We start from the raw sequence: 23,971 nt of genomic DNA on the forward strand, positions 1-23,971 counted from the left end.
GCTGTCCCTGCGATGTCCCTGTCCCCCACCAGGGATTCTCCTGCTCAGCCCCGAGCAGGGCGAGGTCTGGAGCTGCCTTGTCCTTCCCCAGGTCGTCAGCCTTGCCCACAACCTCATCTACTTCGGCTTCTACAGCTTCAGCGAGCTGCTGCGCCTGACACGGACCCTGCTGGGCATCATCGACTGCGTCCAGAACCCTCAGCTGATGATGCAGGCTGTCTACAACGACGAGGTGACAGGTGAGTCCCTGTTCATGGCCAGGGAGGTGTTTTCCATGGTCTGCCCAGTGCTTTCTAGTTTTGGTGACAAGAAAAGCAGACACTGGCTTGCTGGTGTGGCTGTGTGTGCAGCAGGACGTGGGGTGGTGAGCCCTTGGCTATGCCAAAAGAAATATTTGCTGCCTTCTGCTCATTCTCTGATTAAATCTAGAGAATTTTCCAATCCAAATGGGTCTTTCCTTGGTCCTCTGCCATCTCCCTCTCCACCCACTCTAACTGTGGCTGCCTCTGCAGGGAAGAACGTGCGGAGGTCGATCCAGGGCGTGGGGCAGATGATGTCCACCATGGTGCTGAGCAGGAAACAGTCCATCTTCAGCCCCCCCAGCCTCAGCACTGGCTCTGCCCCGGAGCAAGTGGACAGAGGGAGGAGCATTGAGAACGAGAACATCGTGGTGATGGAGACCAAGCTGAAGATCCTGGAGATCTTGCAGGTTGGAGCCGAAGGAGTGGTGGGACCTGTGGGAGGGGGGTGTGTAATGTGATTTTCTCAGGCAGGGGCACAGCTGGCGTGAAGAGGGCACTCAGTCACTTCTGGTTTCTCCCTCCCTGGTGCTTCCAGTTCATCCTGAACGTGCGGCTGGACTACAGGATCTCCTACCTGCTCTCTGTCTTCAAGAAGGAGTTTGTGGAGGTTTACCCCATGCAGGACAGTGCAGCTGATGGGACAGCTCCAGCCTTTGACTCCACAAGTAACTCTCCCACTTTGCTCCTGGTACACCCCCAGCTCAGCAAACCCCAGGGGCTGGGAGGACACAGGTGGCAGAGGTGACATCTCCAGCAGAGGTGACATCTCCAGCCGAAGTGACATCTCCAGCAGCTGCTGCTGGCAGGGGGCAGGGAGGAATGGAGTCCGTGTTTTGGTGGGAACAGGATCAGGGAGCTGGGTTGGTTCCTGTGGGTTCCTGCCAAGACACAGGGCTGGCATTGTCCACCCTTGTCACTCCCTTCCTCTCCCTGCAGCTGCAGCCATGAACCTGGACCGGATCGGGGAGCACGCTGAAGCCATGTTTGGTGTGGGGTGAGTCCCTCCCCTCACAGCTCCCCTGGCCATAGGGCCCTTCCCCTTCTGTCCATCCTGCCCAGGGCGGGAGCTGCAGGTGATGAGCAGGATGAGGCTCTAAAGGCCCTGAAGCTGTCCCCATCAGCCCCTGAGCTCCGTGTTAATGCCCAGAATTTCCATCCCGCTCCAGGAAATCGAGCAGCATGTTGGAGGTGGATGACGAGGGAGGGAGGATGTTCCTGAGGGTGCTGATCCACCTGACCATGCACGACTACCCCCCACTCATCTCCGGCTCCCTGCAGCTCCTCTTCAAGCACTTCAGCCAGAGGCAGGAGGTCCTGCACACCTTCAAGCAGGTGATGCTGAGGGGACCTGGAGATCCCACGCCTGGCTGTGGGTGGGGACGTGGTGTGGATCCTGGCCCTTTCCTTGGGAGGGAGAACTGGGAGTGGGATTTGTGCCCCAAACTGGAAACCCCTGGGAATGTCTCTGCAGGTCCAGCTCCTGATCTCAGCCCAGGATGTGGAGAACTACAAAGTGATCAAGTCAGAGCTGGACAAGCTCCGCACGATGGTGGAGAAATCGGAGCTCTGGGTGGACAAGAAGGGCAGCACCAAAGGGGACAGCACAGGGGAGGGGAACAAGAAGGAGAAGAAGGAGGTGAGAACCCTGAGCAAGGCACTGGGATCCAGGGTGGGGAAGGAGTGGGAGGCAGGGGGGCAGCTCACCTTTAATCCAGCACCTGATGCCTCTCGATGGGCTCAATGGGGAGGCTCCAGAGGGTCCTGTGGGGTGTGGCTGGAGTGGCACAGTGTGACCCCAGTGCTGTCGTGTCCCCTTCAGCACGGTGCCGACGAGGAGGTCATTGCTCCAGGAGAGAAGAGCAGTGAGAACTACCAGATAGTGAAGGGGGTGAGTGACATCAATCCCCTGGGCACTGACAGGAAGGAAAGGGGCAAAATCCAGGGGGGGATTTCCAAGTTCTGCTGTTCTTCAGTAGAAACAAGTCCAAGCCTGGCTTGCTCTTGCCAGCTCGGCACAGGGAAAAGTTGTCACATCCTTGCACTGGGGGGACTGGAGTGGACTGGGTGGGTGACAGCTGTGAGGGCTGTGCATGGAGGATCCCTGAGGGGGGCTGAGATTTGTGAGCAAAGCAGGGAACATCCAAGATTACAGAGGGAACACCTGGAATGCAAACCAGCCCCAGTGCTGGTGGCCATCCTGAGTGGCTCCAGGCTCACCCTGCCCACCGTGGTCCCTCTGCCCCCAGATCCTGGAGCGGCTCAACAAGATGTGTGGGGTGGGGGAGCAGGTGCGCAAGAAGCAGCAGCGCCTGCTGAAGAACATGGACGCCCACAAGGTGATGCTGGACCTGCTGCAGATCCCCTATGAGAAGGTGGGTGGACAGGAACCAGCTGGTCCTGAGTGCCCAGGGCAAAGGGGGCACACAGGAACCCCCCTGAGTGGCCTCCTGCCACTCCCATCCCTCTCAGCTCCGTGTGTTTCTCCTCTGCTCCTTCCTCAGGGGGATGCCAAGATGATGGAGATCCTCAAGTTCACCCACCAGTTCCTGCAGAAGTTTTGTGCTGGCAACCAGGAGAACCAGGCCCTGCTGCACAAACACCTCAACCTGTTCCTGACCCCGGGGGTAAGGAGAGGACACGGAGGGGCAGCAGCACAGGGAGGGAATTCAGCACCACTCCTGGCACTCAGAGCACGAGATGGAAAAGCCAGGAGGAGACACCAGGCAGGACAAGAGTTGGGGACAGTTCCTGCAGCCCCCTGGCCTCACTCTGCCCCTTGTCCCCAGCTGCTGGAGGCAGAGACCATGCAGCACATCTTCCTCAACAACTACCAGCTGTGCTCGGAGATCAACGAGACGGTGCCGCAGCACTTCATCCACTGCGTGGCCACCCACGGCCGCCACGTCCAGTACCTCGACTTCCTGCACACCATCATCAAGGCCGAGGGCAAGTACGTCAAGAAGTGCCAGGACATGATCATGACTGAGGTGAGGACCTCTCCTGCAGGGCAGGAGTGGGGGGGAAGCAGGACAAGGCTCTTGGAGCCTGCACCGTTGGCTTCTTTCTTGAGAAGAGCCTTCCAGCCGTGCTGGATCCTCCCTGGAACCAGCCAGCCCCAGTGCTGGTGGCCATCTTGAGTGGCCATCAGTCATCTCCAGGGGCTCAATGCAAGGCCCAAGAGTCAGTTTGGGAGTCCCACAATTTTTGATTGCACTGCAAATGCCTGGTTTTCTCTGTAGGCACAAATCCCTGTCTCCCTTCTCACCCACTGCTGCTCATCCCCACTGCACAGGGGACACCTTTGGCCTTGGAGGCTTCTGACCTTCCCCTTTCAGAGTGGTGACCACTGAGCACTGAGCACTGACCCTTCCCTGCAGCTCACCAACGCCGGGGATGACGTGGTGGTTTTCTACAACGACAAGGCTTCGCTGGCCACCCTGCTGGAGATGATGACAGCAGCCAGGGATGGGGTGGAGGAGAACAGCCCCCTGATGTACCACATCTCCCTGGTGGACCTGCTGGCTGCCTGCGCCGAGGGCAAGAACGTCTACACCGAGATCAAGTGCACGTCCCTGCTGCCCCTGGAGGACGTGGTGCGGGTGGTGACACACGAGGACTGCATCACGGAGGTACGGGGTGGCAGCCAGGAGGACACTGGGGCTCTGCACTGATTGTCCCCTGACGGTGTCCCTGGCCATTTCCCCCTCCCTGACAGGTGAAGATGGCCTATGTGAACTTTGTCAACCACTGCTATGTGGACACGGAGGTGGAGATGAAGGAGATCTACACCAGCAACCACATCTGGACCCTCTTTGAGAATTTCACCCTGGACATGGCCCAGGTGTGTGGGGAGGGTTGGATGGGAGGGACACAACAGTGGTGGCTTGGATGGGGACAGGGTGGTGTCACCAAGGCTCCCTTGAAGCCTCCTGCAGGGCATGGATACACATGTGGGGCCCCACATAGCTGCCATACTTGGGGCTGGGGAGTGGTGAGGCTCTTTGCCCTGACCACAGAAGCTGTGTCACCGGCCACGTCCCTCAGCTCAGTGTGGTCCCAGCAGCCTCTGGGCAGACACGAGCTGGCCCTGGTGCCATCAGCGTCCTCCCTGTCCTGACAGATGTGCAAGAAGAGGGAGAAGCGCCTGCCGGACGCCACGCTGGAGAAGTACGTGCTGACGGTGGTGCTGGACACCATCAACGCGTTCTTCAGCTCGCCCTTCTCGGAGAACAGCACCTCCCTGCAGGTGACAAGGGTGGGCAGGGTGCCAGGGGGAGCACAGCGGCTCAGCCAGGCCCCCAGAGCACGGTGTGGATGCGTGTGCTGACGCTCCTGTCTCCTCCAGACCCACCAGACCATCGTGGTGCAGCTCCTCCAGTCCACCATGAGGCTGCTGGAGTGTCCCTGGCTGCAGCAGCAGCACAAGAGCTCGGTGGAGTCCTGCATCCGCACGCTGGCCATGGTTGGTAAGGAGCCACTGCCGTGCCCAGGGGACAGGGCCACCCTGGGCTGTCTCTGCCCAGCAGCGAGCAGGACACTCTGTGGGGGTGGCAGGACTCCTCAGTGAGGGGCTGCCAGCTGGGGATGGGGACATTCAGCTCCAGGATGGGCTTTTTTTTGAGCTTCAGCTCACCCAAGGTAATGTGGGGATAAGCAGAGCCTGGGCTTGGCTGGGAGCTCCCTGTGTGTCCCTGCCCGGACACAAAGCCAACATTGACAGTGGTTTTCCCTGGCCAGGACTTTGCCCTCGGTGTGCAGCTGCCTGACTCAGGCTGAGGGCTGTTAGCACTGAGTCACCGTGGAAAGGATTGCTGCTGGCTGGGCTCTGGGTGGGGATTTCCCTTTGGAATTCCAGGCAGGGTGCTCGCAGCCTCCCCACGCTGGGCTTTCCCAACCAAAAACTGGGGCTGGGGCCAGTTTCCACCCTGCGTGGGGCTGTGGGTGTTGGGATGTGTGGGAACACTCCACCCATGTTGGCCTGGAGGAGTTTACTGGTGTATTTACAAAAAATCTCTGCTGCAAATGAGGTGAACGCTGGCGAAGGGATGCCCAGACAGGGTGGTGGGACCCATCTGGGTGGTGGCTGTGCCAACCCCATCCCCGTGTCCCGCAGCCAAGAGCCGCTCCATCGCTCTGCCCATGGACCTGGACGCCCACGTGAGCTCCCTGCTCAACAGCAGCTCCACCAGCACGGTGCAGAGGAACACCTCGAGCTACAAGGCAGCCACACGCACCTTCCCCCGCGTGTCCACCACCCCCAACCAGTGGGACTACAAGAACATCATCGAGAAGCTGCAGGTGCAGGGCAGGGCGTGGCGGGGCTCAGGTGGCAGGGGGACGCTGGCGTTGCAGGGTCCCTCTCCCGTGTGTCCCCTGGCTCTGAAAGGGGTGCTGTGCCTTGCAGGACATCATCAACGCCCTGGAGGATCGCCTGAAGCCGCTGGTGGAGGCTGAGCTGTCCGTGCTGGTGGATGTCCTGCACCGGCCCGAGCTGCTCTTCATGGAGGGCACGGAGGCGTTCCAGCGATGCGAGAGCGGCGGGTTCCTGTCCAAGTGAGGCTGGTTTGGGGCTGCCCTGGGGGTCCTGGGAAGGGTTTGGGACCCTCTTCCTGGCTGGGCTGCAGCCTGGAGGGTGGTGGCTCCCCCTGGGATTCCTGGGTCCCTCCCAGCTGTGTGACAATGGCTTTGCCGTGCCAGGCTGGTGCAGCACACCAAGGACCTCATGGAGACAGAGGAGAAGCTCTGCATCAAGGTGCTGAGGACACTGCAGCAGATGCTGGTGAAGAGGAACAAGTATGGAGAGAGGGTGAGCACCATGATCTGTGTCCATCCAGCTGGCAGAGCCCACCCTGGGCACCCAGGGGTGCTCAGCTGGTCCTGCCCTGGCCCCAGCCGTGGCATGGGGACACTGGTGACATTTGTGTGCCTTGGCAGGGCAACCTGCTGCGGAAAATGCTCATGAACAACTACCTGCAGAACAAGAGGTCCAGCTCCAAGGGGGAGATGGGGGATGCTGCTGGGGGAGGTGAGTGCCCCTCTCCTGCCCCTTCCCCTCCAATTCCCAGCTCCCAGACACTGATGGGACCAGGTCTGTGGCTGATTGCTGTGTCCCCAGCTGCACAGGAGCAGAGGATTTGGGGAGGTGAAGGGATGAGATGCCCTGGCAGTGGTGGAGCTGTGCTGCCACAGCATCACGTCCCTCCTGCCCTCTCACACAGGCCAGGACCAGGACTGGTCGGCCATCGCCGCTGTCCAGTGCCGGCTGGACCGCGAAGGGGCCACCAAGCTGGTGGCTGACCTCATCATGAACACCAAGAACGAGAAGATCTTCCAGGAGAGCATCCTGCTGGCCATCCGCCTGCTGGATGGAGGCAACACCGAGATCCAGGTGCTGAGGGGGGTCAGGCAGCCAGGGGCTGATGTGGGCAGTGTGAGGGTCCAGTGCTCAGCCCCGGGCAGTGGGTTTGGCTAAAACACCTGTTTGTTTGTTTGTTTGTGCTGAAATCTGATTTGAGTTTCCCAGCTCCATGGCTGGAGGAAAGGCTGGAGGCTGTGGGAAGAGCAGGTGGTTCCAGGTTGTTTCTGGAGTTCTGCTGATGCCCTCTGCTGGGAATTCCTAAAATGGCTCAGGGCTGCAGGGCTGGTGGGGGACCTCCAGGGTTATCCCAAACCCTTTGTCACTGAGAAGATGAAAATTGGTGTGTGCAAAACCCATTGAGGCTTCAGCAAAAAACCAGGTTATCCTGAGCAATGCCTGGAGTGCTGAGGCTGCTGCCCAGAGGGACAGGCAGGGACACTTTGGACCCCGTGGTGGGGACCTGAACGAGTGTCCTTCCACCAGAAATCCTTTTACAACCTCATGACGAGCGACAAGAAGTCCGAGAAGTTCTTCAAGGTCCTGCACGACCGGATGAAGAAAGCCCAGCAGGAGACCAAGTCCACGGTGTCGGTGAACATGAGCGACATCGGGAACAAACCCCGCGAGGACAAGGACGAGCCAGACCCTGGCACCAAAGGTAGGGGCGGTGTCCCCTTGTCCCCTCAGGACGGCCAGCACTGGCTCGGTGACAGCCTGAGCTGAGGAGGGGACACTTCCCTCCAGGACGAGGAGACACCTTCCTGATGCCCGGCACCCCCACGCGGTACCCGATGGCCGTGGGGTTCCGGAAGGGCCACGACCCCGGGGAGCAGGGCCAGAACAACGAGATGGGGGTGACGGTGCTGATCATGGAGCCCATCCTGCGCTTCCTGCAGCTGCTCTGCGAGAACCACAACCGCGACCTGCAGGTTGGTGCTGGGGCTCTGGGGTTCTGGGGGTCAGCTCTGGGGTTGGGCTGGGGGAAAGTTGGGGTCTGCCCCAGTTTGGCCCCAAAATGCTGTGGCACCCTGCAGCTCTGTGCCTCAGTTTCCACATGTGCAGTGCAACATCCAGCTTGGGGTTGTGGGAGGAGTTCACAGCAGGAGTGGATGTGGGACTGAGGTTTGAGGTTACAGGGGCAGTCCCAGCCCAAATGTCCCTCAAACTGCAGCTGGGGGGGTGTGGGGAGAGAGGGATCAGGACCTGGGCTCTGCTCCACAGAACTTCCTGCGGTGCCAGAACAACAAAACCAACTACAACCTGGTGTGTGAGACGCTGCAGTTCCTGGACATCATGTGTGGCAGCACCACGGGCGGGCTGGGGCTGCTCGGCCTCTACATCAACGAGTACAACGTGGCTCTGATCACCCAGACCCTGGAGACCCTGACCGAGTACTGCCAGGGGCCCTGCCACGAGAACCAGGTGCCCCCAACCTCATCACAGGCCAGGGGAGCTTTTTGGGGGGATGTGGGGGGAGCAGGGACAGGTTTTGGGTTCAGAGTGAGAGCAGGAGCAGAACATGGGCAGCACAGGTCACAGGGCTCCTGCACAGGTCACCAGCTGCTGCTTGGCTGCAAAATGGGGTGATGCAGATGGGGGGTAAATAATTCAGTGGTGTGCACGGGGTCCTTTGCAGGGAAGGGGAGGTTTGGGGGCCCAGGGCTGCAGGCAGGGCAGTGTTTCAGCCCAGGAGCTGGGAGGATTGGCAGGATCTGTGGGGTAACACACTGCTCTACTCCCCCAGAGCTGCATCGTGACCCACGAGTCCAACGGGATCGACATCATCACAGCCCTGATCCTAAACGACATCAGCCCCCTCTGCAAGTACCGGATGGACCTGGTGCTGCAGCTGAAGGTGCACAGAGGCCTGGCCTGGGGTGGTGGGGACATGTCTGTGTGTCACTGCGTGTGTCACTGCGTGTGTCACTGTGTCACTGCGTGTGTCACTGCAAGGACTCACTGGCAGGGTCACGGGGTGTGCTGTGGGCTGAGGTTGGCACTGTAGAGGGGACCCTGCCTGTGTCAGAGCCTGGGTGTGGGACCAGATGGGCTCAGTGGGGCAGGGCTGGGGCATCACCACGCTCAGATGCCCCTGGCACAAGGGAGTTGGCGGGGACACAGGATAATTCTGCCCACCCCAAAGGCCTGGGCAGTGGCAGGGCACAGCTCCCCTCACCAAGGGCTTCTCCTCACCAGGACAATGCCTCCAAGCTCCTCCTGGCCCTGATGGAGAGCAGGCACGACAGCGAAAACGCCGAGCGGATCCTCATCAGCCTCCGTCCCCAGGAACTGGTGAGGGAACTGGGAATGTCCCCCTGAGCTCTGAGCCCCCAGCTGGACATCCTCTGCCCTGGGCTGTGCTGCAGTTTCTGCCTCCCCTGCCCAAATCCTGGCTGGAGAAGGAAGCAGGGAGGAGCCCAGTGTCCCTGTGGCCCCTTGCAGGTGGATGTCATTAAGAAGGCCTACCTGCAGGAGGAGGAGTGTGAGAATGCTGAGGTGTCCCCCCGGGAAGTTGGACACAACATTTATATCCTGGCACTGCAGGTAGGGAGCTGTAAAAGCATCCTGCCAGGCTGTGCTCGCAGGTTGTACTTTTCCCTCCATAATTATGCACATTTTCCTCCAGCCACATTGGCCTCCCTGGGGAGCCAAATGTGCCTTTGGCTGTGGGGAGCAGCCACGGCACATCCTGTGCCCCATGTCCCCTCCCGTGTGTGCTGGTGGCTGCCTGCCATCCTGTGCTCACTGTCACCACCCTGTCCCCCTCCCAGCTCTCCCGACACAACAAGTCTCTGCAGCAGCTCCTGAAGCCGGTGAAGCGAATCCAGGAGGAGGAGGAGGAGGGAATCTCATCCATGGTATGGAGAGGCACAGCCCCCACAAGCCGCCCTGATCCGAGGATGTAAAAATCATGGAGAGCTCACCTTTGGGCTTTGTTGTTCAGGATTTGATGGATTTTGGTGCTCCGCAGGGGATTAAAGAGGGAGAGACACTAAATACCCTTTTAGCCAGAGGTAGAAGCCCAAAAGTGTGTGTCACCTTGTGGGTGACACGGGCTGGTGGCCCTGGGGGGGTCCTGCCCTTTCCCACTTCCCCCCTTCTCTTCAGAAGGGAAGGGCCGAGTCCTTTACTGCTGTTCCTTGCCCAGGTACCTCAGATCCCGACAAGATTCAGCAGGAATGTGATTTCCCCGGGGGTTTTGTGAGCACTGGTTTGTAATTTGTGGATTAGCAGCACTTGGATGTAATTATTGCAGGGAATCGATTGTCTGTCACCGCGGGGAGCACTCGCACCTCTCACGGAAGCTTTAATTCATTTGCTTTTCCCTGAAAACCTCATCAGCTGTGGGAGATGTTGAGGCACGTTGTGGGAACAGTCGGATCCAGCTTCTGGCTGGATCCTCAGCCTCTCCCTTTCCCTCTCCCCATCCAGCTCAGCCTTAACAACAAGCAGCTGTCGCAGATGCTGAAGTCCACAGCTCCAGTGCAGGAGGAAGAGGAGGATCCACTGGCTTACTACGAGAAGCACACGTCCCAAATCGAGGCAGGACCTCCTGGCTGTTGGCTCTCCAGCCTGCCCATGGCCCGTGAATCCCCCCTGGCCCCAGATGCCTCATGTCCGATTATTTTGCACCAGGAGCTGCCCCCTCTTCCCACCCCCATTAGCTCCGGGACTGAGGGATGAGCAGCCCCCTGGACCCTGCCCTTCTCTCCCAGCAGCAGTGGGATGCAGCTGGTCCAGCAGCCTCATCCTTGGCATGGATCCCCCATTCCCACACTCCCACTTACTCCAGCCAGGGCTGCCTCTGCTCAGGGGCACTTTGGAAGCTTTTAAATGAGGGGCTGACAATATTTGGACCCTGTGGAGTGGGAGGGAGGAGGGGAAGGCACAGCTGGATGTGGGAAGGAGGAAAAAAACCACAGCAGGGCAGGATCTGAGGGCTCTGCATCCTGCAGATCGTGCGGCTGGACCGGAGCATGGAGCAGATCATCTTCCCTGTGCCTGGCATCTGCGAGTTCCTCACCAAGGAGACCAAGTACAGGCTCTTCACCACCACGGAGCAGGACGAGCAGGGCAGCAAAGTCAGCGACTTCTTCGACCAGTCCTCCTTCCTGCACAACGAGATGGAGTGGCAGAAGAAGCTGCGCAGTAAGAGCAAGGCAGAGCCTCCCCCGGGCTGCCCCGCTGGGAATCTGGGGACATTCCTGCAGGGAAAGGGCTGCACACTTGGCAATGGCATGGCTGAGCTGCCCGAGCTCTGCAGAGCACCACACACCTGGCAGAGAGCAGGGAGGGAGGGTTAAAATCCCAGCCGTGGGGCTCCTCTGTGCTCTCAGGGCGGTTTCTCCACAGCCTGAGGGGCACCTTGCTCACATTCCCTGCTATTCCAGCTGAGCTGTTTTCCCTGGAAAGCCCTTCCAGTTGCCTTCCCCTAAGCCAGGGTCTTGTAGCTGCACATGGGAAATAAAAGCTGTTTCTCTGCCCCCCAGGGGCATCCAGGGTGGAAATCCTGGCTGTAAATCCTGGGAACTGAGGAGAGGGTCACACTGTGGATACTGGGATGCAACTGAGGAGCAGTGTAGGATCTGTGAGGGAGGACAGAGCCAACCTGATCCCAGGGCCTCAGAGCGGGTTTCCAGAGGGCTGGGAGACCAAGGAATGTGAGCAGAGCCACTTAGAAGGTGCAGTCCTCTAAGAGACAAGCAGGAATGTTTTCAAAACACTTCATGAATGGTTTGAAGAATGTGGGAGGCTGGGTTGGTCTGGGGGCAGCAGCTGCAGAGCCCACAGGGCTCTGGGATGGCACAGAGGCTCTGGGATGGCACAGGGGCTCCAGGAGGGCACAGGGGCTCCAGGAGGACCCGGTTGGCACGAGGCTGGCTGAGGTTTGTGTGTTGCCTCCTCTCCCCCCAGGCATGCCGCTGATGTACTGGTTCTCCCGCAGAATGACGCTCTGGGGAAGCATTTCCTTCAACCTGGCTGTCTTCATCAACATCATCATTGCTTTCTTCTACCCCTACGTGGAAGCCACTTCCATGGGTAAGTGCCCAAGCACTTGCTGCTCCTCGGGGTGGAAGGAGCAGGTCCTTGGGCTGGATAAAGGCAGATCCTTGGGCTCCTACGACCCCAGGGCCTTTCTGCTGGATAAAGGATTAATCAGGATTTCAGTTTCCAGCCCTCCCAACCCTTCCTTCTCAGGGAAACCTCTCTTCTCCTGGGCTGCCCTTCCCCTGTTTGTACAATGTGGGGAGCAGGGATGGGACACATTCCTCTTGTCAGGCAAAGCCTCCATCACCTACAGTGGCTCTGAGCTCTTGGATAAAAGATGTTAGAAAATGTATCAGCAAAAACCATCTGAACCAACACAAACCCTGCAGTGCAGCATCACCATTTCTGATCAAGAGCTCATTCGTGTGGCTGCAGCAGTGCCCCTGCCTTTAGCATCCGTGTGTTCCTCCTGCCAGGAGTGCTGGATTCCCCACTGATCTCGCTGCTCTTCTGGATCCTGATCTGCTTCTCCATCATGGCCCTGTTCACCAAGCGCTACGGGGTGCGGCCGCTGCTGGTGGCGCTGATCCTGCGCTCCATCTACTACCTGGGCATCGGGCTCACCCTCAACATCCTGGGGGCTCTCAATGTGAGTTCTCCACCTGCTGGGGATCAGGAAGCTGTCCCCTGTTCCCAGAGCACAGCAAACCCCTCTCCCTCCCGTTTCTGGCTGTCCCCAGCTGACCAACAAGATCGTGTTCGTGGTGAGCTTCGTGGGCAACCGAGGCACCTTCATCCGTGGCTACAAGGCCATGATCATGGATGTGGAATTCCTGTACCACGTGGGCTACATCGTGACCAGTGTCCTGGGGCTCTTCGTGCACGAGCTCTTCTACAGCATCCTGGTATGATAAATTCAGGTGCCAGGGGGCACAGGCAGCCCGGCTGCTGCTTGAGGAGCTGGAAGGTTCCTGTGACACCTCCCAGGGGCTGATTGATAGCGGAGAGAACAATTCCCTGTGCTCTAATCTGTGCATGGGCTGAGCTTTCTGCCTCCTGACAGTATCTATTGCTGTCTCTTTCTTGGTCCTGGGCTGTATCTCTTCCTCTAATCTGCTGTGTGCTTTATCTGGGTCAGCTGGGAGGCAACGTGAGCTGGCGAGGGCAGAGCCAGGGTACATGTGGCCTATTCTTGGCTCTCCTGCTGTGTATAAGTCACTCCATTCTTCCCTTCAGTAAGCTGGGAAACTTAAAGGCTTTGTGAGAAAAGTTAGTCAAGGTCTGCTGAGCGATCCAAGATCTCAGGATAAAAGGGGATCTAGATAGGCCAGGCATTATCAAGAGAAGCACCCTGCAGCATTTCTTTGCTCCTGGGTCCTTTCAGCTGTTTGACTTGATCTACCGTGAGGAGACCTTGTTTAATGTCATCAAAAGCGTGACGCGGAACGGGCGCTCCATCCTGCTGACAGCCCTGCTGGCCCTCATCCTCGTCTACCTCTTCTCCATCGTGGGCTTCCTCTTCCTGAAGGATGACTTCATCCTCGAGGTGGACCGGCTGCCGGACAGCAAAGCCAAAGGTTGGGCAGTGCTCGGGGTCGTGGGACACTCCACACACGTCTCAGGGTGTGCTGTGTGGGATTCTACACTGGGAGCACTGGTTTTGGGGTCGCAGACAGGACAGCTCTGTGCCCGTGCTGCACAGAGCAGGGTTTGGGGTTAGTGGTGGCAGAGAAGGAGGCACAGAGCTATGAAGGGTCAGCTCTGTGAGGTCTCAACTCTGAGAAAAAGCTTCAGGGCCTAGAAAAAGTAGGAGGATATGAGGCAAGTTTTTCCCAGGAAGGTTGGCATCTTCCTGGTAGCCCATGGCAGTGGTTTGCTGGGGAGAGGTGCTGCTCTCACAGCGCTGGGGTCTCTTCCTTGCAGATGATCCCTTGGGGATGCAAAAGAATGTGGAAACCTTCGTGGAGTCGTGCAGCAGTGACAAAATCAGCTGCTCTGCTGCACCCACTGCCTTGGAAGGTAAGAGAGCCCTGTGGAAATGCCAGCTGTGTGTGGCAGCGTGGATTTGCCAGCCAGCTGAGGAAAATCCCAGCTTTTCCAAGGCAGAAACTCAATCTGCTTCCTGGGACGTATTGGGCAAGAGGCTGTGAATTTTGCACTGACCCTGGCATAAAAAATGTTGGGGTGGATTGATTTAATCAGAAAGGAGGTGGGAGCTGCAGCAGCATTTGGCTGCTGGAGGAGCTGCTGGCTGGGACATCACAACAGGCAGCTGCTGCTGTGTCACTGCCACTGCAACTGGAACCATGCCACTGCCAGGGTCTGGTGCCCTGCCTGTGCTCTGAGTCCCTGCCCTGCTCTCCTCCCCAGAAGCTGACCCGGAGCAGTGGGAACGTGCCTGTGACACGCTGCTGATGTGCATTGTCACCGTCCTCAACCACGGCCTGCGCAACGGCGGCGGCGTGGGGGACATCCTGAGGAAACCCTCCAAGGATGTGAGTGGGGACAGCACCCGGGACTTCCTTCTTCTGCCAAACCCTGCTGCAGTCACTGCTGGCCCCTCTCCCTGGGAGCTGCAACACATCCAGCTCCATCTCTCACGTTCTCCTCCTCCCCTGTGCCTCAGCCACAGCTGTGTCACAGGGCTGGAGCAGAGCTGTGCAAGACACCCAATTCTCCCTCTCATCCATTGCAGGAGTCCCTGTTCCCTGCCCGAGTTGTCTACGACCTCCTCTTCTTCTTCATTGTCATTATCATTGTCCTCAACCTCATCTTTGGGGTCATTATTGACACCTTTGCTGATCTGAGGAGCGAGAAACAGAAGAAGGAAGAGATCCTGAAGACCACCTGTTTTATTTGTGGTGAGCACTGGGAACACAGGAATTGCCCCAAAGCTCTTCCTCCCCTCCCAGGCTGGGGGAAGGAAAAAAATTTCAGCTGGATTCTGGTTTTTATGTATCCCTGCAAAACTTGAATCTGTTCATTGAGGGGTCACTGCACTGGGAGGGGTTCAAACAAGGACACAGCTGGAGGGAAATTCTCAGAGTTCTTCCTCACCCTGCTAATGAGGTGTTAAACTAAAACCACATTGTGGGATTGTTGTCGCTGTGCATTTCACTGCTGAGACCTTCCCTTGGCCAGTGGGGGAAAAAAAGCAGCATATCACTGGAGAAATAGAATAGAAAAAATGCTCTGGAATCCTTTCAGTCAGCAATAGGCATTAAAAAAAAAAACAAACAAGAAAACGCCAGTAAATCTCTCTGCTTTTTTCCTCTAAAGATCTTCTGGGTTTATTTTACTGGGCAGAGGCAGAGCCAACAGAACATGGGAAGAAATTGTTCCCTGTGAGGGTGGTGGGGCCCTGGCACAGGGTGCCCAGAGAAGCTGTGGCTGCCCCATCCCTGGAAGTGTCAAAGGCCAGCTTGGACAGGGCTTGGAGCACCCTGGGATAGGGGAAGAGGGTGGAAGATCCCTTCCAACCCAAACCATTCCATGATTCTCTGATTCTGGGATGTTAAACAGAAGTCTCCTGAGCCCCCAGCTGGGTTGTTGCCCCTGGTTTGGATGTTTGTGTGCTAAATGCCAACTAATTATTAAAAGCACTTAAATGTCACCTTTGGGCTGAATTTCCTCCTCACTCACCTCCTCCCTTCTCCATCTGCTCCCTGTCCTCCTCCACCCTTCCCTGCCTTTCCCAGGGCTGGAAAGGGACAAGTTTGACAACAAGACCGTGTCCTTTGAGGAGCACATCAAATACGAGCACAACATGTGGAACTACCTGTACTTCATCGTGCTGGTGAGGGTGAAGAACAAGACTGACTACACCGGCCCCGAGAGCTACGTGGCACAGATGATCAAGGTACAGGTGCCCTCAGGGCAGCTCCTGGGCTATCCCAACCTGCCTGCCCCGGGAACAAGGGGCTGGCCAAGGAAAAACAGCTCTGGGAAGTCCTTTTGGAAAATATTGGCTAATGGTGCAGGCACAGGGTGCCCAGAGAAGCTGTGGCTGCCCCATCCCTGGAAGTGTCAAAGGCCAGCTTGGACAGGGCTTGGAGCACCCTGGGATAGGGGAAGAGGGTGGAAGATCCCTTCCAACCCAAACCATTCCATGCTTCTCTGATTCTGGGATGTTAAACAGAAGTCTCCTGAGCCCCCAGCTGGGTTGTTGCCCCTGGTTTGGATGTTTGTGTGCTAAATGCCAACTAATTATTAAAAGCACTTAAATGTCACCTTTGGGAAGGGATGCACTGGGCTGAATTTCCTCGATTCTGCTCATCTCCCTTCTCCATCTGCTCCCTGTCCTCCTCCACCCTTCCCTGCCTTTCCCAGGGCTGGAAAGGGACAAGTTTGACAACAAGACCGTGTCCTTTGAGGAGCACATCAAATACGAGCACAACATGTGGAACTACCTGTACTTCATCGTGCTGGTGAGGGTGAAGAACAAGACTGACTACACCGGCCCCGAGAGCTACGTGGCACAGATGATCAAGGTACAGGTGCCCTCAGGGCAGCTCCTGGGCTATCCCAACCTGCCTGCCCCGGGAACAAGGGGCTGGCCAAGGAAAAACAGCTCTGGGAAGTCCTTTTGGAAAATATTGGCTAATGGTGCAGTGCCTGAGTTCGTTCATTGCTGGTTTTTCCCACGTGGTGTTTGAGAGTTTGTCCCATGGGTTGAAGGGTTGAACCAAGCACAGAGTGGGGCTTCAGTGAGGTTTCTAGGCAAGGGAGGAAAAGGAAAGCAAGGAAAGAAAAACTTCTGCACTTGAGCCCATGAACCAACCTAGAAATGGACCATGCACGGAAAAATTGCAGATTTTTGCAAAGAAAATTTCTTTAATCCCAAAGCATAGAGAGGCTGCCTGTTCAAATCTATCTCCCCTCCTCCTCTCTGACCCCTCACCCCAACTGCCCTTGTCCATGGTCACGTTCCCAGAACAAGAACCTGGACTGGTTCCCCCGGATGCGAGCCATGTCTCTGGTCAGCAATGAAGGGGAAGGGGAGCAGAACGAGATCCGCAATCTGCAGGACAAACTCAACACCACCATGAAGCTTGTGTCCCACCTCACCTCCCAGCTGAACGAGCTGAAGGAACAGGTATGGGAAATGGGAAATCCCCTGTCCTTCCCAAAATAGCCACTGAGAGCAAGGAATGGGAGAAAGGACCTGCCCAAGGCAGCACAAAGGCAAGCACAGGGCTCCTGCAGCTCTTTTTTGGGGGAATTGGGGACACTGGGGACACGTGGGTTTGGGAAGTGCCTCACCAGCTCAGAGTTTGCTGGCAGAGGCTCAAAGCAGCACAGTCAGACACTTGTGAAGCACATCCAAGAGCAGGAGGGCCTGGGATTGCCTCAGCGTGTCCTTGTTGAATGGCAGATGACGGAGCAGCGGAAGCGCCGGCAGAGGATGGGGTTTGTGGATGTCCAGAACACCATGAACCACTGAGGCAGCTCCAGCCACCGAGGGACTGCACCGCTGCCAGCTGAGGAGGCTGCTCCTCCCCGGGCTCCAGGCGTGGATTGTCACTGTCTGGGGAAAATGGACCACGTGGAAAGGGCTTCCCAGGCAGCATCTCCCTTAGAGCTTGTAAGCAATCCCAGGAGCAGGGACTGGCCAGAGTCCACCCCACACCTGGGCCCAGGTGTTTTACACCCTCGTAGGAAGATAAACCATACAGGACTTTCATTCCTCATTGCAATAACTCTTTTATTTTGCAACTGTGGAGGGTTGTATCTTTATCTCCATGTGCTCCAGCCCCTTGGCTGTGGGGTAAGTAGCTGTAGGGCCGCACTATTTAACTTATTCTGAGTGCCACTTGTCCCTGTGGGTATCTGCCAAGCAGCCCTCGTTATCTGCTGTGCCTGCTCCACGCTGACCCCTCTCCATTTACAGAATTCTCTCCATCCTGTGGTGCAGCAAAGAGCAGCTGAACTCAAGGAGGTGGATTTAATTTAATTAACTTGCCAGATGAGGAGCTGAGCTTGTCCTAGTGGGAACTAAAAGTCTTTTGCCTTCTGTGGACCAAGGATCTTTGGGAAGCAGTAGTAGGAGCCTGCAGGTTTACAGGAGTTCACTGTGAAGGGGTGTCCTGTGTTTTAGTTTCATCTCTGGTGTCATGTTTTACCTTTTTTTTGTTTTGGTTTTTTTTAGTTGTTATCATTGTTACTTAAGAACTGAAGTGTAAATTGCCTTAACTAAATTAAATACAGAATCATGTTATAATAAAACCTTCAACGTGGTAAAGAAAGTCCCCTCCCTGTGCCCTCTGGTGTGTGATAGGGCTTTGGGACAGAACCCAAAGCAGGGGTGGCACCCAGGGTGCTCCCAGCTCCAGGTGTTGCACATCCCCTGCCAAACGCTGCCATGAAGAGCCACCACCAGCACCAGCCCTGGTTCCTGGAGCTCTGGACCAGAGCCTGCTGCAGTTTCAAATTCTTTCAGTGCCTGCCAGGAAATCACTGCTGAAACCCATAAAAAGGAGCAGCTGTTGGTGCTGTGGAGCCCTGGCACAGCTCTGCTCCAGACACGCATCCTTCCCAAGCCAGCCCCAGCACCAAGCCCAAGAACAGACACTGATGAAAGCAGAAAAGCTCTAAAAAGGAATAAAAAAGCCCGTAACAGTGAAGTTGCAGAACACTTGAAATGTGTTTATGGCTCCATCTAGCAGCATGTCATTTAATCCTGCCTTCACCTTCAGCTCTGCACTAACCCACACATCCCTCTCCTCAGGCTGGGGGGAATCTGCACAGAGCTGGCTCCTCCAGCAGCAGCAGCTGATTAAAATCTCAATTAAACTCGTGCAGTGCTCCACTGTCACCATGGCAAAGTCACCCTCTGTCCTCTCTGTCTTCTCCGAAGGAAAATAAATGTGGTGATTAAAGTTCTCCCTCCCTGCACTGCCCTGGTCCCTGGGCTAACACACAAACACAGGCACAGAGAGGGTTTCACATCCTCTCTGTTCTCTTCACAAGAACATTTAAAGCTGCACCTCCTCCCTCTGGGCAGCTCCTGCTCGTTCCATTTTCTGAGATACAAAGGGCCAGGTTTGACACCACAAAGTTCCCTTCCCTACATTGCACCAGCATGGATGTGTTAAGCTCTGCACCAGATTCTCAGCAGAAAAAAGGAGGCACTAAATATGAAGAATGTAAAGGGTAGGGCTGAACAAAAATGCTGTTGCTAAGAGGAATAAGTGGTTTTATTCATCATGGCAACACACAGAGCTTCAGGGATATGTACAGTGGAGAAGCTGAGAGCTGAGCCCTCACTTCAAGTCCTCCTCGGGTTTCTTGGCAGAGAACTTTTCCCGCAGTCTTTTCCACGTCCCTTTTTTCCTGTCTTCCATCTGTTTCAGAATGTCTGCAAAAGGAGAAGGGAGACAGAGATGGGGCCAGAGGAAGATAAGCAGGCAAGCAGAGGAATGAAACCCTCTTAAAAGAGCTCTGCCTTCCATCTAATTTCCTTTCCTGACTTTTCCTCTTAATGAATTTTCATTCCAGGCCCGAGGCGAGGTTGGTTTCCCTTCCAATCAATGCAGGGAGTCTCTTATCACCAACAACTGATACTCAGTTTCCACACACTGCAATCAAAGTTAGGAACTGGAGCAGAACAAAACTGCCCTGGCTCCCAGCTCTGCCCTTCATAAGGGATGTGGTGAGAGCATTTCTGAGTGGGGCACCTGCTCCTTCCCAGGGTCTGACACAGGAGGAATGCGAGGGGAATTGGAAGATGGTGAAACAGAAGCTGAGCTCAGTGTTGGGCTGACGTAGCAGAAGTGTTCCTTCCACACAGATCCTGCTGTCTGACCCCACAGAGCCTTTGCAAACCCTCTATGGTTGCTGACAGTGCAAAATCCCATTGATTCTTCACCCCAGAATACTGAGTTACTCCTCAACTGAATTATTCTTGAACTTACTCCTCATCCAACACGTCCACAGAATTGCAGGCAGCCCCTTGCTGCCCTCCAGCCCCAGGGGTGAGGAGGGATGCAAGGGAGCACCCCAAAACCCAGACTGTCCCTTTCCCCTGCCCCTCAGACCAAGCCCAGCAGCAGTACCTGTGGCCAGGATTGTCCTGCAATCCTCCAGTGTCACCCCGGTGAAGGTGGTGTCTTTCAGGCGTGGGTACTTCCCAGGAGAGCAGGAAAGGGAGGGAAGGACACAAAGCAGTCACTGGTAGTGCATGAAAAAGGTGCACGTGTCTCCAGCTGGCACAGTGTGAGTGCCTTTTCAGCTGGGATTCTGCTCATCCACACCAAGAACCAGGCCTGCCCTGCTCACCCAGCAGCTGCCCTGGGTGACCACAGGCACGGCTGCACCCACCCCTCAGCTGTCCCTCAGGCATTCCCAGGCACGCTGCCATTCCCAGGAATCCTGCAGCAGGGGGTGGCTCCCCCCAAAGAGAGGGGCAGAGGCCAGTGCCTCAGCTCTCACCTTGTTTTTGTAGAAGTTGGTGTGGATCCTGACCAAGCTCTCGTACATTTGGTCACAGGCCTCGGGGTCAGAGATCTGCAGGGGACACAAGTGTCACACAGGTCTGGTTTTACACTCCCACAGCAAAAACCCTCCTCGTTCCAAGGGACAACAGCCATGAAGGAGCAGCTCAGAATTCCCAGTGCACTGCTGGATATTGTCCATCTGCTCTGCTGCTCCAGGTTTTTCCCCTCCATCTCCCACCAGCCCGGCCAACAGGAATAACAACACCTGGGATTTCCAGAATGGATCTGAAGCTCTGCACCAACAGGATGTGACAGTGAATGCACAGCCCCAGAGAAGGTTATGGGCTGGTGCTGTGAAACCTGTGGCCCTTCCTGCTGCAAGGCCACTTCTGTCACCTGCCTCACTGTAGGGAATCACCAGGACAAGGTGCCAGGGCTCCCTGTAGGGGGCTAAAAATAGCCTGTAATTGATTAGGGAAATCAGCACAAACGACAAGGAACAGCTTGAAGGGTAACTGGATTTCTATTTCAGCTGGGAGATCCGGCTCAGCTCGGTGTCTCTGCCTGGCACAGCCCCTGCTCAGCTGCCTTCCCAGTCTACAACGTTTTCCCTGTTGGTTTTTATTGTAGTGCAATGATCCCAGCTCACCCCAGAACTCACTGCTGGTCCATGAATGGTTAAAACAGGTCAAGAGTAAAAATAACACCAAGAGAAAGGTGTCAGGATGAAAAGGAAAAGGTCTCTGCAGGAGAGAGGATACAGGGACAGCCACATTTCCCTGCAGGTGATCCCCACCTGTGCCCTGCAGCCCAAACACCCCCTGCCAATGCTCCAGCAGATCCAGACATTAAAATAGTGGCACAAACAGCATTCCTCCCCTGGAAATCCAGCAAATCTCATTCCATTAGATGGCTAAAGAAGCCCTGTGGCTCTAATTCCCCTCTCAGAAGCTCCTCCTGCCTGCACATTCAGCCTCTCCACACACAAATTGCCACCACTGCTGCAGGCATCAATTCAGATTTCCAGGATCAGTGGCAGCTTTGGGATCTTGGAGCCAACTGGTGCAACACATTAAGCTGTCCTGAGCATATGGAAAAGCAATAAAAGCCTTCCCAAAATGCCTGCTGCAGACTATTCTGGTCACCAGTACCGGATTAGGAGCCTCTAATGGCCCCTTGAGGTGGCAAAGGCATCTCTGGAACAATGTTTTTATGCTAAGAAAGGGCACATTTGCATTCTGCAGCAACACCTCCGCTCCCGGGAAGGTCTGCAGCCAAGTCAGGCAGCAGATTCCCTAATTTATTTCAGCAGCAAAGCCTAAACTCCAACAGAATTACAGCTGGAGGCGGAATTCGATTGTACAAGCGCTGCATTCCATCAGTGTCAGGCAGTGCTGCAGCATCCCATCGTGCCACCCTCGAGGCAGGGACAGCTCAGGAATTCACTGGACCCCAGCACGGCTGACAAACTGCCCAAGCCCTGCGCCCCACTGCCACAACCACAGCAACGGGGTCTGCAAAGAACACGGTGTAAAGGGCGCAAGAGCTGGGTACAAAGCAGTTATCCTGGGGATAAAACAGCTGTCCTGGGGCTGAGCATGAACCATGTGTGCAGGGCACCAAGCAGGTGTCCTGGGTGAAAACTGTCCTGGGCACCATTCAGGTGCCAGGGCACAAACCATTTATTCTGGGTACAAAATCCAGTGTCCTGGGCACAAAACCCATTTATCCTGGGTACAAACCATTTATCCTGGGTACAATCCTAGTGTCCTGGGCACAAAACCCAGTGTCCTGGACATAAATCATTTATCCTGGGTACAAAACCCAGTGTCCTGGGTACAAACCATTTATCCTGGGTACAATCCCAGTGTCCTGGACACAAATCATTTATCCTGGTTACAAAACCCAGTGTCCTGGGCACAAACCATTTATCGTGGATACAATCCCAGTGTCCTGTGCACAAACCATTTATCCTGGTCACAAACCCAACGCCGAGGGTACAAACCAGGTGGTCCCAGGTACAAACCCAGCGTCCTGGCTGCCAATCATTTGTCCCACGTACAGCCCAGGTGGCCGGGGCACAGTTTGCCCCGTGGAGGCACAAGCCCATGGCCGGTACTCCAAAGCCTTCCCGGGATGCGTGTCCCAAAGGCCCGGGAGCAGCAGGACTCCATCACCCCTGCATTCCCCGTTCCCTCCCAGCTCAGGATCTAATACTCCCCAAGCACAGCCTGCTGCCGGCAGGCAGCCCAGCGAGCCCCGGGGCAGAGCCGCGTGTGAGCGCCGAGCCCCCAGAGCCCCCTCAGAGCCCCCTCAGAGCGCCCTCAGCGCCCCCTCAGAGCCCCCCAGAGCCCCCCAGAGCGCCCTCAGAGTCCCCTCAGAGCCCCCTCAGAGCGCCCTCAGAGCCCCCCAGAGCGCCCTCAGCGCGCCCTCAGCGCCGCTCTCCGCGCCCTCCCAGGCCGGCGCCGCGCGGGTGCCGCCCTCCCGCCCCTCACCGGCGTGTTCTCGCCCTCGCGGAAGGCCTGTGCCACCCTCTGGCGCAGGAAGGAGCCCAGGTCCCGCTGCTGCTTGGTCTCCTCCACCGGCCATTCCTCGCAGAGCCGCAGGAAGCGCCGGTAGCGGCTGGCGGCCATGGCGCCGGGTCACGTGCGCCGCCTCACGTGGCGGCAGCGGCGCCGGGTCACGTGCGGGCGCGGCAGGGCGGGAACGCCTGAGGGGGGAGAGTGATGGTGGGGGGAGCCAAAGTGTGATAGAACACGGCTTGTTTTTGTTTATGCCTTGCTTGCTGTAATCAATAAATCCCTATTTGATTGTACCATTAAGGCGTGTCCCAGTTTATCGCAAAAGCGTGCCCGGTGCCCGCCTTGTGGGCTGCCCAGAGCCGCACCTCCAGCCATGGGCACGCCAACACCGCCCTCCAAAGCCTGACCGCCCTTTCCGTGAGGAAATTCCAACCGGAACCTCCCCTGCCTCAGCTTGAGGGTGTTTCCCCTTGTTATGTCCCTTGGGAGCAGAGCACGACCCCCCTTGGCTGCCCTCCTCTGTCAGGGACTTGTGCAGAGCCAGAAAGTCCGCCCTGATACCCCTTTTTTCCAGGCTGAGCCTCTTTCCCGGCTCCCTCAGCCTCTCCTGGGTCTCCAGACCCTTCCCTTCTCCCTCAGCCTCTCCTGATGCCCCAGACCCTCCCCAGCTCTCTCAGCCCATCGTGATGTTCCAGACCCTTCCCGGCTCCCTCAGCCCGTCCTGGGTCTCCAGACCCTCCCCAGCTCTCTCAGCCCATCGTGATGTTCCAGACCCTTCCCGTCTCCCTCAGCCCGTCCTGGGTCTCCATTCCCTTCCCAGCTCCCTCAGCCACTCCTCACAGGATTTACGATGGTTTGAGTTGAAATCCCATCTCATCCCACCCCCTGCCATGGCAGGGACGCCTCCCACTATCCCAGGCTGCTCCAAACCCCATCCAACTTCCCTAGGACACTGCCGGCCACACTGTGCAGGTGTATGAGGGGTGAAAAGAGAGAGCGCATGGAGATTTTTCTAATTATTCAGCCAACGAGTTGTTTTCTGTGCAGCAATGAAGAGTGAGGGGCTGCCCAAGGAAGCGCTCTGGCTGTGGTGTCACACCCAGACTCTTCTCATCCATCCCTGCACCCTGAGAATGCTCAGGTGGCTCTGTACAAACTCGTCCACAAAGCCACAAAGTCTTATCACAGACTTCTGCTGTGAGCCAGGACAATCTGTGGCTCAACCTCTACTGAAGTGGAGTGTTTGTGGCTTTTTTTTTTACAGTTTGTGGTCAAGCAATAACCCAACACTGTGAACAAGAGTCTTCCCAGGTGGACTCCGGGCCAAGCAAAACACACAACTGGGCCAGATGTCTTAAATTTTCC

General features: G+C 56.7%; 2 protein-coding genes across 3 annotated transcripts in view; one reads left to right on the plus strand and one right to left on the minus strand.

The window, feature by feature from the left end:
• The window catches only part of ITPR3 (inositol 1,4,5-trisphosphate receptor type 3), a 38,948-nt gene extending 20,281 nt beyond the window's left edge, over window positions 1–18,667 (plus strand). Inside the window, exons 21-58 of one of the 2 annotated variants that reach the window (XM_039695800.1) lie at window positions 92–239; window positions 513–709; window positions 838–967; window positions 1,239–1,296; window positions 1,469–1,634; window positions 1,774–1,938; window positions 2,122–2,190; window positions 2,549–2,674; window positions 2,804–2,926; window positions 3,089–3,289; window positions 3,680–3,931; window positions 4,018–4,143; window positions 4,423–4,548; window positions 4,648–4,768; window positions 5,416–5,600; window positions 5,707–5,855; window positions 6,000–6,108; window positions 6,237–6,327; window positions 6,521–6,690; window positions 7,144–7,318; window positions 7,405–7,589; window positions 7,882–8,082; window positions 8,405–8,515; window positions 8,857–8,952; window positions 9,103–9,204; window positions 9,432–9,518; window positions 10,093–10,203; window positions 10,617–10,809; window positions 11,575–11,700; window positions 12,126–12,298; window positions 12,390–12,554; window positions 13,034–13,226; window positions 13,573–13,668; window positions 14,020–14,144; window positions 14,345–14,510; window positions 15,348–15,508; window positions 16,583–16,744; window positions 17,024–18,667. In XM_039695800.1, the coding sequence (XP_039551734.1) occupies window positions 92–239; window positions 513–709; window positions 838–967; window positions 1,239–1,296; window positions 1,469–1,634; window positions 1,774–1,938; window positions 2,122–2,190; window positions 2,549–2,674; window positions 2,804–2,926; window positions 3,089–3,289; window positions 3,680–3,931; window positions 4,018–4,143; window positions 4,423–4,548; window positions 4,648–4,768; window positions 5,416–5,600; window positions 5,707–5,855; window positions 6,000–6,108; window positions 6,237–6,327; window positions 6,521–6,690; window positions 7,144–7,318; window positions 7,405–7,589; window positions 7,882–8,082; window positions 8,405–8,515; window positions 8,857–8,952; window positions 9,103–9,204; window positions 9,432–9,518; window positions 10,093–10,203; window positions 10,617–10,809; window positions 11,575–11,700; window positions 12,126–12,298; window positions 12,390–12,554; window positions 13,034–13,226; window positions 13,573–13,668; window positions 14,020–14,144; window positions 14,345–14,510; window positions 15,348–15,508; window positions 16,583–16,744; window positions 17,024–17,092 (5,409 nt within the window). In that variant the 3' untranslated portion in view covers window positions 17,093–18,667. Of the gene's footprint in view, window positions 1–91; window positions 240–512; window positions 710–837; window positions 968–1,238; window positions 1,297–1,468; window positions 1,635–1,773; window positions 1,939–2,121; window positions 2,191–2,548; window positions 2,675–2,803; window positions 2,927–3,088; window positions 3,290–3,679; window positions 3,932–4,017; window positions 4,144–4,422; window positions 4,549–4,647; window positions 4,769–5,415; window positions 5,601–5,706; window positions 5,856–5,999; window positions 6,109–6,236; window positions 6,328–6,520; window positions 6,691–7,143; window positions 7,319–7,404; window positions 7,590–7,881; window positions 8,083–8,404; window positions 8,516–8,856; window positions 8,953–9,102; window positions 9,205–9,431; window positions 9,519–10,092; window positions 10,204–10,616; window positions 10,810–11,574; window positions 11,701–12,125; window positions 12,299–12,389; window positions 12,555–13,033; window positions 13,227–13,572; window positions 13,669–14,019; window positions 14,145–14,344; window positions 14,511–15,347; window positions 15,509–16,582; window positions 16,745–17,023 lie in introns of those variants that run through there. The other variant, XR_005626172.1, reaches the window with a different exon arrangement.
• Window positions 18,668–18,821: 154 nt separating this feature from the next.
• LOC120495875 (ubiquinol-cytochrome-c reductase complex assembly factor 2) lies at window positions 18,822–22,749 on the minus strand. The gene is made up of 4 exons (XM_039695801.1): window positions 22,580–22,749; window positions 20,080–20,154; window positions 19,704–19,773; window positions 18,822–19,006 (listed from the first exon to the last, which is right to left on the minus strand). Exons 1-4 carry the CDS (start codon window positions 22,715–22,717, stop codon window positions 18,912–18,914), a joined length of 378 nt encoding a protein of 125 aa, XP_039551735.1. The 5' UTR covers window positions 22,718–22,749; the 3' UTR covers window positions 18,822–18,911.
• Between the last annotated feature and the right edge of the window lie 1,222 nt (window positions 22,750–23,971).

Source organism: Passer montanus, unplaced genomic scaffold (assembly GCF_014805655.1).
Source record: "Passer montanus isolate IOZ18808 unplaced genomic scaffold, ASM1480565v1 scaffold93, whole genome shotgun sequence".
Taxonomy (NCBI): domain Eukaryota; kingdom Metazoa; phylum Chordata; class Aves; order Passeriformes; family Passeridae; genus Passer; species Passer montanus.